The sequence below is a fragment of the Sorex fumeus genome, unplaced genomic scaffold (assembly GCF_029834395.1).
Source record: "Sorex fumeus unplaced genomic scaffold, SorFum_2.1 ptg000037l, whole genome shotgun sequence".
In the NCBI taxonomy this organism is placed as follows: Eukaryota; Metazoa; Chordata; class Mammalia; order Eulipotyphla; family Soricidae; genus Sorex; species Sorex fumeus.
The window spans coordinates 62,328,345-62,342,205 of record NW_026606094.1 but is presented as its reverse complement, the minus strand read 5'-3'; the positions used below and the strand labels follow the sequence as shown (position 1 = coordinate 62,342,205).

At 37.7% G+C, this 13,861-nt stretch overlaps 1 protein-coding gene across 1 annotated transcript in view; it reads right to left on the bottom strand.

The window, feature by feature from the left end:
* ITGB8 (integrin subunit beta 8) overlaps window positions 1-13,861 on the bottom strand; it is a 100,850-nt gene that overhangs the window by 28,049 nt on the left and 58,940 nt on the right. The window contains exon 7 of the mRNA XM_056117986.1: window positions 60-155. Coding sequence (XP_055973961.1) covers window positions 60-155 — 96 coding nt within the window. The remainder of the gene's footprint in view (window positions 1-59; window positions 156-13,861) is intronic.

The window sequence follows — 13,861 nt, the reverse complement described above, 5'->3', positions numbered from 1 at the left end:
TATGTCCAAGTTTCAGTCCACACAAACATCTAAATCTTTCTATTTTAGAATAAACATACCTTATACCATTGAAATTGTTTTCCTTGAACAGCAAAAATAACATTAATGTTGTTGTCTATTAATTTTTCTGAAAGTTGACCTAATGAGGGATGTTCCTGTAACATATAATGAAAAAAAAACAGTGAATATTAGTATTTCAATACCACACCTATCTAAATATCAATCATGGAGAAAAGTATATGACTGGCATAAAAACTTTATTGCAAAGGATAATGGTTTTAATTAGAGGCATTTAAATTTGCTTTAAAATATTGACATTAAAAGGAGGAGTGGCAGAAGAAATATTGACATTAGCATTTTAATGTTGTTTTATTGGAAAAGTCCAATAAAAATAGTTAACTTAGAAAAATAAAGAGTTGAATTCAACAGAGTTCAAAAAGTGTTTAAGATTTCTTTATCATTTGATCACTTGACATCCCATTACTCATCAATTTGCTCCAGCGGGCGCCAGCAACGCCTCCATTCGTCCATGTCACATGATAATGTAACCCAATGGCGTCTTCTCTTTCTAGGAACACGAAGAGCCTCAAACTGATCATTCAGGGTCTTGACGAAGAAGTCTGACCATCTCATAGGCGGCCACGTGATCTTTTGACATCCCGTGGAATCCAGTCGGTAATGGCTCTAGTCCAGCAGTCGTCTCCAATTTCATTATGTGTCCAGCCCATCTGATTTTTGATGCCTTGGCAAACGAGACAGCACACCTGATTCTTGACCATTGTTGGAGGTCAGAACTCCAAATTCTTTCTCTCATTTGAGTGAAGCGTGATACTTCAAGCAGAGCTCGTTTGATTCCTCTTTGGGAGACCTGAATAGCATTCTCATCCTGTTTTCGTAGGGCCCAGGTTTCTGAGGCATATGATAATGCAGGAAGAACAGTGGAATCAAAGAGATGTGCCCGGAGCCTAGGATCTTCATCCTCTTAGCTATTTCTTCGACACTCTTGAAGGCATTCCAAGCCACTCTCTTCCTCCAGAGCAACTCAGGTGCCAGGTCATTCGTCATGTTGACTTCTCGACCTAGGTACACATAGCTGTTGCATTCGGAGAATTTGTCCCATTGAGAGCTAATGGAACATCAGGAACGAGACCTTTTTTCATAAACATTGTCTGTGAGATTCAGCTGTGGTCCGACCTTTCCACACTCACGGTCGAAGTTGGCCAGCATTTGTGCCACTTAGTTGATGTTTGGTGTTATTAGAACGATGTCATCAGCGAAGCAGAGGTGGTGTAGTTGCCTACCATCTATCTTCACTCCCATTCCTTCCCATTCCAGTCATCGCATGACATTTATGAGGGTACCATTTACATTTCAGTGAAATGGTATCACCCTTCAGAACCCCTCTCTTGACATCAATGATTGCCTCCCTGTAGAATGGTGAGACCCTGGTAGTGAATCCGCAATACAGCTCATGGAAGATCCTGATGTATTGAGTTTGAACGCTCTGTTTGGCTAGGGCTTCGATGACCGCTTCAGTCTCAACAGAATCAAAAGTTTCTTGAAATCAATGAATGTTAAACAGAGCGGCATCTTGAACTCCTGAGAAACCTCAGTGAACTTGGATATCATGTGGATATGGTCGATTGTGCTGAAACTGGCTTGCTCTCATGGTTGTCCTTTATAGTGTTCTGCCAATCCTATTCAGGATGACTTGAGTGAACAGCTGTAGACAACAGATAACAGGCAGATCAAGTGATAGTTGCCAATGTCGCAGATGTCTCCCTTCTTGTACAATACTACAGTCCTGCTAGTTTTCCATTGAGATGGAACCTTGCATTCAGACAGGTAGCATGTGAAGAGCTGAGCCAGTGTGTTGATGAGTATTGATGGCAGGTTCTTCAGGTGTTCAGGTCTGACCTTGTCTGGGACGGGTGCTGTTCGCTTCTTTACCAATGAAATGGCGTGTCGGATTTCAGAAGGGAGAATGCTGGGAATGACATACCTATCCTGCAGAATTTGGTATGTGGGCAGGTGGACATGGCTATCAAAGAGATCCCAGTAGATGTCATGGATAATCTTCTCCATTGCCCTTCTGGAAGATGTCATAGATCCACGAGGACGTCAGAGGCCAGTCACCTTAGTCTTGTAGTTGGCGAAGGACAGGCGGGTGTTGTGAATGCTTTTCCCAGCTTCTGCCACATCTGCCAGCACTGCTGCTCTTCTCTGTTTGAGGTTTTCCTTTATCGCTTCTCTGCACTGCTTTGTGAGCTTGGACGTTCGCTTGCAGTTGCCTGAAGCTTGCGCCAAGCCACGTTGGTGAATAAGCTGGAGAGTTTTCCAAGACAGGCTTCTTTTTGTGGCTATCCCTCGGCATTCTTCACACAATCATGGAGGTGCTGAACCAGTAGATTGTATTCCTTGTCAATGTTGTCAATGATAATGATTTCTTTATATAAACATCACATTCAAAACAGTATAATTAAAAGATCTTTTTTGGCACTCTGGGGTGTGGGGGGTGCACACCTGGCTGTGCTCAGGTCTTACTTCTAGCTCTGTACTCAGGGATCACTCCTGGAGATCTCAGGGGGGACCATATGTGGAGTCAAGGATCAAACCTATGTCACTAGCTTCTAAAGTAAGTGCTTTACCTGCTGTACTCTCTGTGGCCCCCATTGAAAGGCAATTTAATATTAGAAATAGATATTAGTGAAAATAACATTTTGAGGATAAATTCAGAAATAAGTCTTGAAATGCAAAATATGAAGGTATTTGCATAGGGTCGGAGTGATAGCATAGCGGGAAGGGCGTTTCCTTTTCTCTCAGCTGACCCGGGTCCGATTCCTCCTCCCCTCTAGGAGAGCCCAGCAAGCTACCGAGAGTATTCCACCCTAACAGCAAAGCCTGGCAAGCTACCCCTGACATATTCAATATGCCAAAAATAGTAACAAGTCTCACAATGGAGACGTTACTGGTGCCCGCTCAAGCAAATCAATGAACAACGGGAGGACAGTGCTACAGTGCTCCAGTACATATGTATGATTTAATATTTTACATATCACGGATATAGCATAAACTGTTTAAGAGCAGGAAATCCTGTGTTTAAATCCTAGATAGTAGGTTTGGAGAGAGAGCATAAAAGGTAAGTTGCTTGCCTTGCTCATGACTAACTCAGGTTTGGTCACCAGCAGCACATATGGTCCCCAGAATCCCATTACAAGTGATGTCCGAGAAGAGTCAGAAGTAATCCTCAGGAGATCCAAGAATAAGTAACAAAAAAATACTAGGTTTAATAATAAAAATTCTGTCTCAGGTCCATCCTCTATAAGAAATGAATAGAAACTGCCTTCCATGTTTCTGGGCAAGACTGAGAACATTGAAAAGGATAGTATATGACTTTTTCATGTAATTTAGTTTATATAAATACATTGGTATTCAAAATAATAGCAATTATCAAGTTTTACTTTCAAATGCTTATAGGTGTATGTTATAGCTCTCTAAACTTTCCATTGTACTTAACCTTTTCTCATATATAAATTATAAATCTGTTTTACTTTGAAAGATAAGACATTAGAAAATGAAAAGGGATGGAGAAAGAGGAAAGAAGGAAGAAAAATTTAGTAAAGAGAAATCTAGTAAATATTGCTATTACAGACATTGCTACTGAGATAGGTATACACTGTACTTTCTAGAAATGCTCTTCTACTAACCACCTCTCAGAAAGATAATATTCAACTTCAACTGTGAAAGTTGCACTTGGTATGTAATTGTATGGGCCAACTAATTGTGTGACTGAGTCCATGTAATTTATGATTCAGTTCAAATTACAAGTTTGAGTAGGTTTATTTTCCTGTATTTCTCTTTCCCTTTGCACATAAATAGCAATGTGTTTTCTTTAAGGCGAAACATCTTGCTAAATCATGCTGGTTAACATTTATGTACTCCGACAACTCTGTGAGCCATATATTAAGCTTATGTACATAGAGAGAAGCTGCAGGCTTGTGCTTAAAGTTATGATCATTGGCATCAGTAACTGTTCCAATCTGAATATTTATGTCCTCTCTTCATATATATATATATATATATATAAATGCTAACCTACAAATTTACAGTGTTAGGAGGCCAGGCCTTTGGGAGACTATTTTGATCATGAAAGTAGAGCCCTATGAATGAGATTATTGCCCTCATAAAAGAAATTCAGTGGACTGTGGACTTTCGTCTTAGAAGATGCCTTTAGCTTCAGTGTAATGGAGAGTTCTGCTTATGTTTTCCTCTATGCACCTTATGAATATGGTTTGATATCAAGGTCTTTGGTCCATTTTGATTTGAATTCTGTGAATGGTTTTAGAAAGAGGTTTGACTAGATACCCAGTTTTCCCAGAACCATTTATTAAAGAGGCTTCCCTTGCTCCCCTTCATATTTCTTGCTACTGTATGAGGATTAAATGATCATATATTTGAGGGTTAGGACAGAGAAGGGACCACTATGACAATGATGGTTGGAAATAATCACTGCGGACAAGAACTGAAAGTGATATACATAATAATCTTTCAGTAAAACTATTGTATACCATAGAGTCTAAGAGGGAAAAAGAAGAGGGAACGGGAAGAGGGGATGGTAAGGGAGAGAGAGGGGCAGAGAGAGCGGCGGTAGGGGGAGAGGGGATATCTGCCATAAAGACAGGCTGGGATGAGGGCTGAGGGAAACTGGGGACAGTGGTGGCAGGAAATGTACAGTGGTGAAGGGATGGGTTGGAACAATGTATGACTGAAGTCCAGTTATGAATAACTCTTTAACTATGTATCTCATGGAGTTCAAAAAAAGGGAAATTTTATTTATTTATTTTTTTAAAAGAAACCCAGGAGAGTGCTAGCTTCTTCCATTATGTGAGCTCAGGTCTAGAAGATACCAGCTGTGAACCAGAAAGTAGGCTTTCACCAGACACCAAATCTGCCAGTGTCTATGAGCAAGAACTCTTTATTGTTTATCACAGTTTCTGCTGTTTGTTATAGCAGCCCACATGGACTAACAGCCATAATTAATATCCTTTTATTTCTACATAATCTAAAATCGTTCATAGAATTAATTTTTCATGAACTGCAGTTAAATGTGCTGTGAAACCAACTTTATGAAGAGGTCTACAAAGTAGTACCACATTAATTTGCATGAGAAAATTTCTGTCTGGTGCAATTGTTAGGAACATAATTTTAAAGAAACAGAAAAACATTCACTAAACTAGAAGCTCTGTCAGATAAATCTTAGTCCTTATCATAACAACATGTGTATTTTAAAAGTGCATTTATGGCCATTTGCTTAAGGTTAGAGAATTAAAGAAAACAAGTAAAGGAAGGGTAAATCTAGTTCTTTGGGGTTTTTTTATGGGAAAAATCGTTTTATAAAACAATTTGGCTTTGACAGAAAAAAAACACACTTTGCAACTATTTATTCCCCTTTCTTAATATTTTAAAACTACTCATAATTAAAAAAAAATTAATCCATATGCCTTGAACTAGCTTATACTTAAATCACATAAAATGAAAAGTTAAAGAACAGTTCAGTACGTAAGTAGTTTATGGATGCTTCTTAATCCATTTCCCTCTTTCAAAAACAGGAAGTTACATTAACCAAAAGTACACATATTTTAAATCTAGAAAATCCTAGCTTGGCAGGAGCTCATTTAAAAAGTCTCTTGCATTTTGAAGCTTAAAAGAACTAATTTTTTGAACCCTAGAAAGAAATTTCTCATACCATTCAAAATAACTCAAGGTAGATTTGTTAAAGTTGCAAATGTTGAACAGATGTTTAAATAAATCACCACTGACAGGAGAGCTGTGGATTAATGGACATTGTTGAGGCCCCATCTCTCTTCCATGAAGCATATTATCTGTTAAGGACTTTATCTTTCATGTCTTGTACTTGTATTTCACTAGCAGGAACACTCCCTTTAGCCAGCTGTCCTGTTCTGGTGATGTCACTACTCCTCCACTTTAACTCCCCCTCTGTCTAACCCATTAAGTAGAATTTCTTCAAATTCTGAAAATAATTAATAGAGATAACAGGCATTTGAAGGGCAGAAAGAGGAAAGGGAAAGCTATGTGCTAAGACAGTGCTGAAGAAATGAAGGGCAAAGGACTCCTTTCACATTCTTCTTCACTGACACCTTCACAGTGCCTCATGGGAAATAACTTCTAAGTGTCAAAAGGAGCGAAGAGGCCAGAAAGATTCACTGGGGGCAATCCTGGTTTAAGAGATAGCTATGTGGAGATACATGGGAGAATTTTACCAATTGCAGATGTCAGAGACAATGAATTCTCTTCATATATCATAAGATACAAAAAGAAACAGTCCAACAGTCTGAAACAATATTTCAGTCAGCTGGTTATTATTTTTTTCTTGAGTTTGCTTTTAAAGAGATACTGTAGCACTGTCCTCCTGTTGTTTATCCATTTCCAGCGGGCACCAATAATGTCTCCATTGTGAGACTTATTGTTACTGTTTTTGGAATATGGAATATGTCACATCATGGGTAGCTTGCCAGGCTCTGCAACGTGGGCGGTATACTCTCGGTAGCTTGCCGGGCTCTTCAAGAGAGAGTCGGAGGAATCAAACCTGGTCGACTTCCTGCAAGGCAAACTCCCTACCTGCTGTGCTATAGCTCCAACCCTTAAAGAGATACTGTAGCACTGTATCACTGTCTTTCCATTGTTCATCAATTTGCTCAAGAGGGCACCAGTAATGTCTCTACTGTGAGACTTGTTGTTACTGTTTTTGGCATACTGAATACGCCATGGGGACCTTGCTAGGCTCTGCTGTGCAGGCGGGATACTCTCAGTAGCTTGCCAGGCTCTTCGAGAAGGACAGAGGAGTCGAATCGGGTCAGCTGCATGCAAGGCAAACACCCTACCCACTGTGCTATAGTAAAGAGATACATAATATGAAAACAATCTTTAAGAGAGGTTTATATAGAGATGATGTCTACAAATTTTGGATTGTCATTCTACATCTATCCTTATAATTAAATTTCTGTCTCTATAGAATATAGCACTATATAGACCAGATTTCTCATCAGTGGTGTTCCTGACATTTGGGACTGTTTTTTCTGCACTACGGATTTGTGCGCTGTACAATATCTAGTAACATCCCTGGCTTTACTCATTAGAGACCAGTATCACCAACCCAGAAGGAACCACTTTACTCATTAGAGACCAGTATCAACAACCTCTCCCAGAAGGAACCACTAAAATATCTATGAATATTGAAATGTCCTCTAGGCAGCAAGATCCCTCCAGCTGAGAAGCATACCAAGAATAGTTAGAAAAGAGACCCAGGGGCTTCAACTCCTGGTACTGCCATTACTACGATGTCACACTGGGCACCTCTCTTAACCTCTCTGTAGTCCAGTTTTCACACGTATTTGACAGGTATAAATAAGTACCACTTAGAATGAAGGTGGGGATTGTATAGGCCAGAAGGTGTGAAGGCTTTTGTGTGCCACTCTAACTATAAAGCTTGGATTGAATATGATAAGAAACTTCTGTTTTGATCACACTCCCTGGCATTTACTTTATTTATTTATTTATTTGCTTTTTGGGTCACACCCTGCAACTCACAGGTGTTACTCCTGCTCTGCACTCAGGAATTACTCCTGGCGGTGCTCAGGGGACAATATGGGATACTGGGAATTAAACCCAGGTCGGCTGCATGCAAGGCAAATGCCCTACCTGCTGTACTATCGCTTCAGCCCCTGGCATTTACTTTAGACACTGTAAGGCTACATGACTTGATACAAGTCCCTTTTATTTTTAGTGCTTCTATTTTCTCACTTGTAGAATGTAAGGAGTAGATATATCTTCATCCCACATGGATGCAAGTTGGTGGTATATAAATATAAAAGGAAATGGTGCAGAAGTGCTTAACGAAGACATTTGGAGACTTTTTCTGCAGGCTAGATGTTGGCTCTAGCATATGCTTGTTTGACTTGCTTCATTTATGACTTTCCATTATGGATCCCTATCAATGTGAATCAGAGATTCTAGTTACTTAAAAGTCCGGGACACAGACAAATAAATTTTGTGAGGTTTTCAATTAGAGTGGAAATAAAATGCTTTCTGCTTAAAATGATTTAACCAAGAGCTATAATTTAATGGGAACACTCTAGTTTGTAAATATTTACACCAAATTCTGTTTATGACTGCACTACTTTTGCAGTGCACTGTTTTTCATCATTTCTGAACCATCAGAAAAACGTTTTTAGACTACTAAGAGACTGACCCTGGTGTTTCTGGGTGCAACTTTTGCTTTCAATTAAAAAGAAAAAAGGTGAAATATTGTTTATAGGCATCATTTTCTAGTTACTTTTCTGTGAGTGTGAAAAGCATTAGAAAGAGTTCTATTTTAAAGTTCTTATTGAAGCCATTATTCTTACAACATTTACAGCTGAACAGTTCAGAGAACAGTAAACTGAAAGCAAGCACTTTTTTAGTTTAAACTCTATAACAACATTTAATATAAAAACTGAACATGAACTTAAAAGGCTACTTGAATAATCGTTTCTTTCAATTACCGATTGCCATATTCACAAAACCCCCAAGTGCTAACACCCTGAAGTGACTGTATCTCTTTAATTAATTTTAGAAGATATATTTTTATGCAGTGTTAAGGTGAGCAAAAACAACTGTAAGAATTATTATATGCTTTAGTTTGACTGTATTAGAATTGCTGATTTTTTTTGTTCTTGTTTTTTGGCTGGGAGCACTCCTGGCTGTGCACTGGGCTGAACTCCTGACTGCGCTCAGGGATCGCTCCTGGCAGTGCTCTGGAGACATATTCAGTTCCAGGGATCAAACCCAGGTTGGCTGCATGGGAAGCAAGTGCTTGCTTTAACCCCTGTGCTATCTCTCTGGCCACTAAGTCACTGTTCTTTCATAATTACAGATTCATCATTTCCATAGGATTAAATAAAAATACTTTTTCCCCTCTAAGATAACGTTTTGGCATACTCACAATTGACTTTTAATAGCTATTAAGCAGTCAAGTCTTAGGCTCTGACAAAGGGTACAGATTTGGTGTTACTGTATTTTTTTTTAATATCTAGAATTCAGTATAGTAAATAATTGGGAATACTAAATAAACTTAGGTTTAAGAAATATATCTTTTCCAGTTCTTAAAGTAGCTAGAAGAATAATTATTTTGGGAAGAATCACTGAAGTTGAATATTTAAAAACAATTTAAAACTCACACCCCCCCATAAAAATGTGGTCCCCAATTCACTTTCATCAAAAGCATTTATATTTGCTGGTTTTCTGAAAAGGCTGCAAATACTAAGTGTGAAAACTGGTATAGAGGAAAAAATAGATATTGAAGAAGCCAGTACATTGGGCAAAATACTCACTCTCTCCCATATCCATGATAGATAAGTATGATGGAAATTTAGTGAACTAAGGAATCTGAAGACTGGCAGCTTGCATAATTCAGATTCTGTGTTACTAAACTGAGACATCAATTTGAAGGACACTGATAGATTCATTAGGAAGTGAAGTTGTAGCTCTTGACCTGCTTTGTAGTTACTCTGTGATTTTAAATAATCAAATGACTAATCTCTGACTTCATCTACAGCAGGGCTTGTAATGAAGACTGCATGAGATAGCAGAACCAACATACTCAGAACAATGCCCAGCACAAAATAACTGCTCATTGAATTAACAGCAGTAGGACTTGCACGCAGCCAGACTGGCCGAGCTGGGTTCAATTCCTCCACCCCTCTTGGAGAGCCCAGCAAGCTACCGAGACGTATTCAATATGCCAAAACATAGTAACAACAAGTCTCAAAAATTGAGGTTACTGGGTCTGCTTGAGCAAATCAATGAATAGGGAGGACAGTGACATTGTCTGAGACAAGATGAGATAAGGGAACATTTAACATTCTCTGAAGTTATATTATTTCTTAGTCACAGAGCAACAAAAACAAGTTTCTACTAAAAGATTTTAATTGTTTTTTTAAATGAATATACATTCATTTCTCATCTCCCAGACTTTGAAAATATCAGAGATAGGTTTCAGAAGAAAAAGGAACACAAATAAGTATAATAATAGTGTAAGTTGTGACCAGAGATATAGTATAGCATATATGGTCTTACAGTCAATGTTGGTTCAATCCCCAGCACCACATATATACTCTAAATCCCACCAGGAGAAATCCCTGAGAGAAGAGTCAGGAGTAAGCAGTAAGCCCTGAGCATCTCCAGATGTGGAAAACTCTCTCCCCCTCCCCCCAAAAAATGAAAGTAAGTTTATTAACTTAGGCAGCAAAATTACATATCTATAAAGTATCTTCTCTAGCCCTCATTCTTTTACTGCAGTTCTAAGGAAAAGAGTTATGACGTAATATAACATAAGATCCATAACTAAAATAAAACTTCATAAGTGACTAAATAAAGAAATAGTAAGAAAGTTGCATAAGAAGTCAGAGATAGACTGTTTTTACTGATGTGGAAGGAAAATGCTTAAGTAAGGCCTATTATGCCTCCTGTAATTCAGTTTCAGTCCTCTAAGATACTAATCAATTCAGTTGCTGGCCTAGTCAAATGAGGTTGCAGAAGAGGGAAAAGTAAGTGTGAATCTAGCAGTCATGGAATTCTAAGTTTTATAATAGGATTAAAAAAGAATCTTAAAGCTCACACAAAAGGCTGAACAGAATAAGAAATGCTAAACCTAAGCTAATCAAAGTAATTGGGAGTGTGGTAGGATCTTACCTATTTGAATCACTCCATGTAGGACTGAATTCATAGCGATACTTGACAATCTTACTAATTAAGGCTTATTGTATGACTGTGTACTGCTTCCAAATATTTCTTTCAGTTTGTTTGGTTTGGGGGCAATGCACAGTGGTGCTCAGGGCTTACTCCTGGCTGATCACTCCTGGCAGAGCTCCATGGACCAATTGGGAATGCAAGGAATAGAACCCAGGTTTACTGTGTGCAAGCCAGTGTACCATCACTTCAGCCTTCTTCCAAATATTTGACATTGAGGCTACAGATATTGCTCAATGATCTAGTTGCATACTTTGCAAGCGGGACAGCTAGATTCAAATCTTGGCACTGTTTTTTTTCCCTAGAACACTACCTGGAGTAACTTTTGAGATTGCTGGGCATAGCTCAAAAATAAGCAAACCAAATGGGGAAAAAAACCAATGGAAATATAATTTATTCAGTGGCTTAAAATCATTTGCCAACTGCCTATATAGAAATGTAACAATGAATCAATACGAATTAATTTTAGTTATGTATTGCTAGTTTGCTGAGGTAACTCACTTGTTTATTTTTTTCATAACTAAGAATGCAAACCAGAAAGAGTAAAAATTATACCAAGAACTTCTTTATTTTATCTCTGTTTACTATCTTTGAAAAAAGTGAAACATATTATGTATAAGATTTATATGTAGTTGTTTTTTGTTTTTTTTTTTATGAATGAACTGAACTTTGGTCCAGCTCTGCCACTTTTTCTTGATCTTAATCAATTTATTACCACCTTCTACCCTGTTTTTCTTTTTTATATAGGATATATGTTTATGAATCCCAAACAGAGTTGCAAAGAGAAATCTGGTACCAGATTCTATGGTTCTTAATCTTTTTCTGGTTTTGCTTCCTTCCTATGGTTCTCCTAGTCTACTGAATCCTACTTACTCTTAGGTCACCGGTTCGCTTACATGAATTTTGTCTGTGCCAAGAAATTCACATACCATTTAATATTAAGATTATTGACAGAGACAAGTTGAACAGAGTTTTCATTACTTATTTAACTTACATCTTTCAAACCCTATCTCTAATGGCCGAAGTGGAGATTATGAAGGTCATTTTAAAATGCTTCTTTCCTGTAGTTCTTCTGTCCTATTAGTTAGCTCCTTGGTCTCGTGTCATAATGCCCATTTACATGATTTTCACCTGTGGCATCACCAGCCCCTGCCCAGTTGAGAAATGCTGCTCCATATAGTGTTATGGTGATTACAATTAATTAGTATTTTTGAAGGGTAGTTATTGTTATGGAGTTCACACTGAAAAGAGCTATGGAGAAAAGCAAACTCTGTCCCATGTAATTTAGGCTGCAGCCTCTTTTAAAATAAAAAATATATATATACATTTTTATTTAGGTAATACAAGGAGGGGGAGAGAAAGAGAAAGAAATGGTGATGTGTTCAAGAGAAAGTGGACTAATGCAGAAGGCAAAGCGCCTAGATGTTAGACTTTCATCATCATTTCCTTTTAAATAAAAGAACCTGAATCTTGAGCCAAGAAGCTCACAAACCATTTAGCATTACTGGTGTTGACAGCTGGAGATAAAGCCAGGGATGCAGTATTTTCATTACTTATTTAATGTATATCCTCTAAAAATCCATCTACAATGGCCAAAACAGAAACCATAAAGAGCAAAGAGCATTTTAAAGGATAATTAGGTAAATGCTGAGAGTCATGTTCAAATGATAAATAGGCAAATTATTGAGGTCAAGTTCAAGATAGCCTTTGAAGGATCAGAGAGAGTATAGCAGGGCAGGGTACTTGTCTTGCATGTATCCTTTGTGTGTCCAACCTAGGTTTGATCCCCTGTACCCTAGAAGGTCCTAGGAGCAGAGTCAGTAAGCCCTGAGCATAGCTGGATGTGACCCCACCCCAAACAAACAAACAAACAAATAAGATAGCCTTAGAAATAGGAGTTTTAGAGTAGAGTACACCTTGTTTACTTAAATACACGGTCAAGAGGTCAACATAAAAGTTGCAGTTTCTAATGTCAAATGTCACTGTCCCTAAAATTAACAGAACCATTCTTAGGAAGAGGTTTCCTTAAAAATGAAGACCTAGAAAAAACAAAAGTATTATTCTAAGGTATTAATAAACAGACTGCTACGTGGTTTACTTAATATACATCAGTGACATTGAAGGCTTATCTTTTCAAGTAGGTGGAACAGTGTTCTAGAAGGCAAATTAATTTCATGCAAGGTTGTCCAAGTTCCTGATATTGTATGATCCCAAACACTGCATAAAATTCCCCAAGAATTATAGTTTATTTCTTTAAGATTATAGGGCATGCATATACATTTAAAATTATGAGTGAATTTTGTGGCCTTCAAAAATCCTTCCTAGATAAGCAACAAAGACAATTATGAAGAGATGACTTCAATGTTTTGGCAATACTTCAAAAACTAATGCAAGGCAATTTGAGAATAATGTGATTCTTTGAAAAAAGCTTCACATTGTGTCACAGTAGATTAGTTCCTCTTGTCTTCTCTCCCACTCCCTAGTAAATAAATTAGAGCCCCATCTGAGACTAAAGAGGTTACATACAAAGAAGGGAAGATAAGAAATGACTAAATTGAACTGGCTGGGTATTCTAAAGTAGACTGTGACCCAGTGAACAGAATTAGTAAAGAAAAATACATTAGTGCAATTACTCTAAATTCCCAAAATTTAAATCCAAATTCCAGTTACTTTTAAAATCTTTACATCTTGAGACTACTTTTAAAAGACTACTTTAACAAATGGCTGGACAGGTTTCATTTGCTAATATTGTTCTATAATTTCAGTAAATCTGTAAGGGTAGTTCAGATTAACTAAATTTAAAACTACTTTAATTTTACTCGGGAACAATACAAATTCATCCAAAAATTCATGTGATTCTAACATTACAGTTCCCAAACTGTGAGTGAGGTGTGTTGCAGCATCATAATGCATTCAGCAGCCCCGAATTTTTTAAATAATCTTAAATTATCAAGGTAACACAATAATACCTGGCATCTCTTGAGTACCCATATACTAGAGGTAGTTGATATTTAATATATTAACACTGTTATTATAGATGGCACTGTGTCTTTGA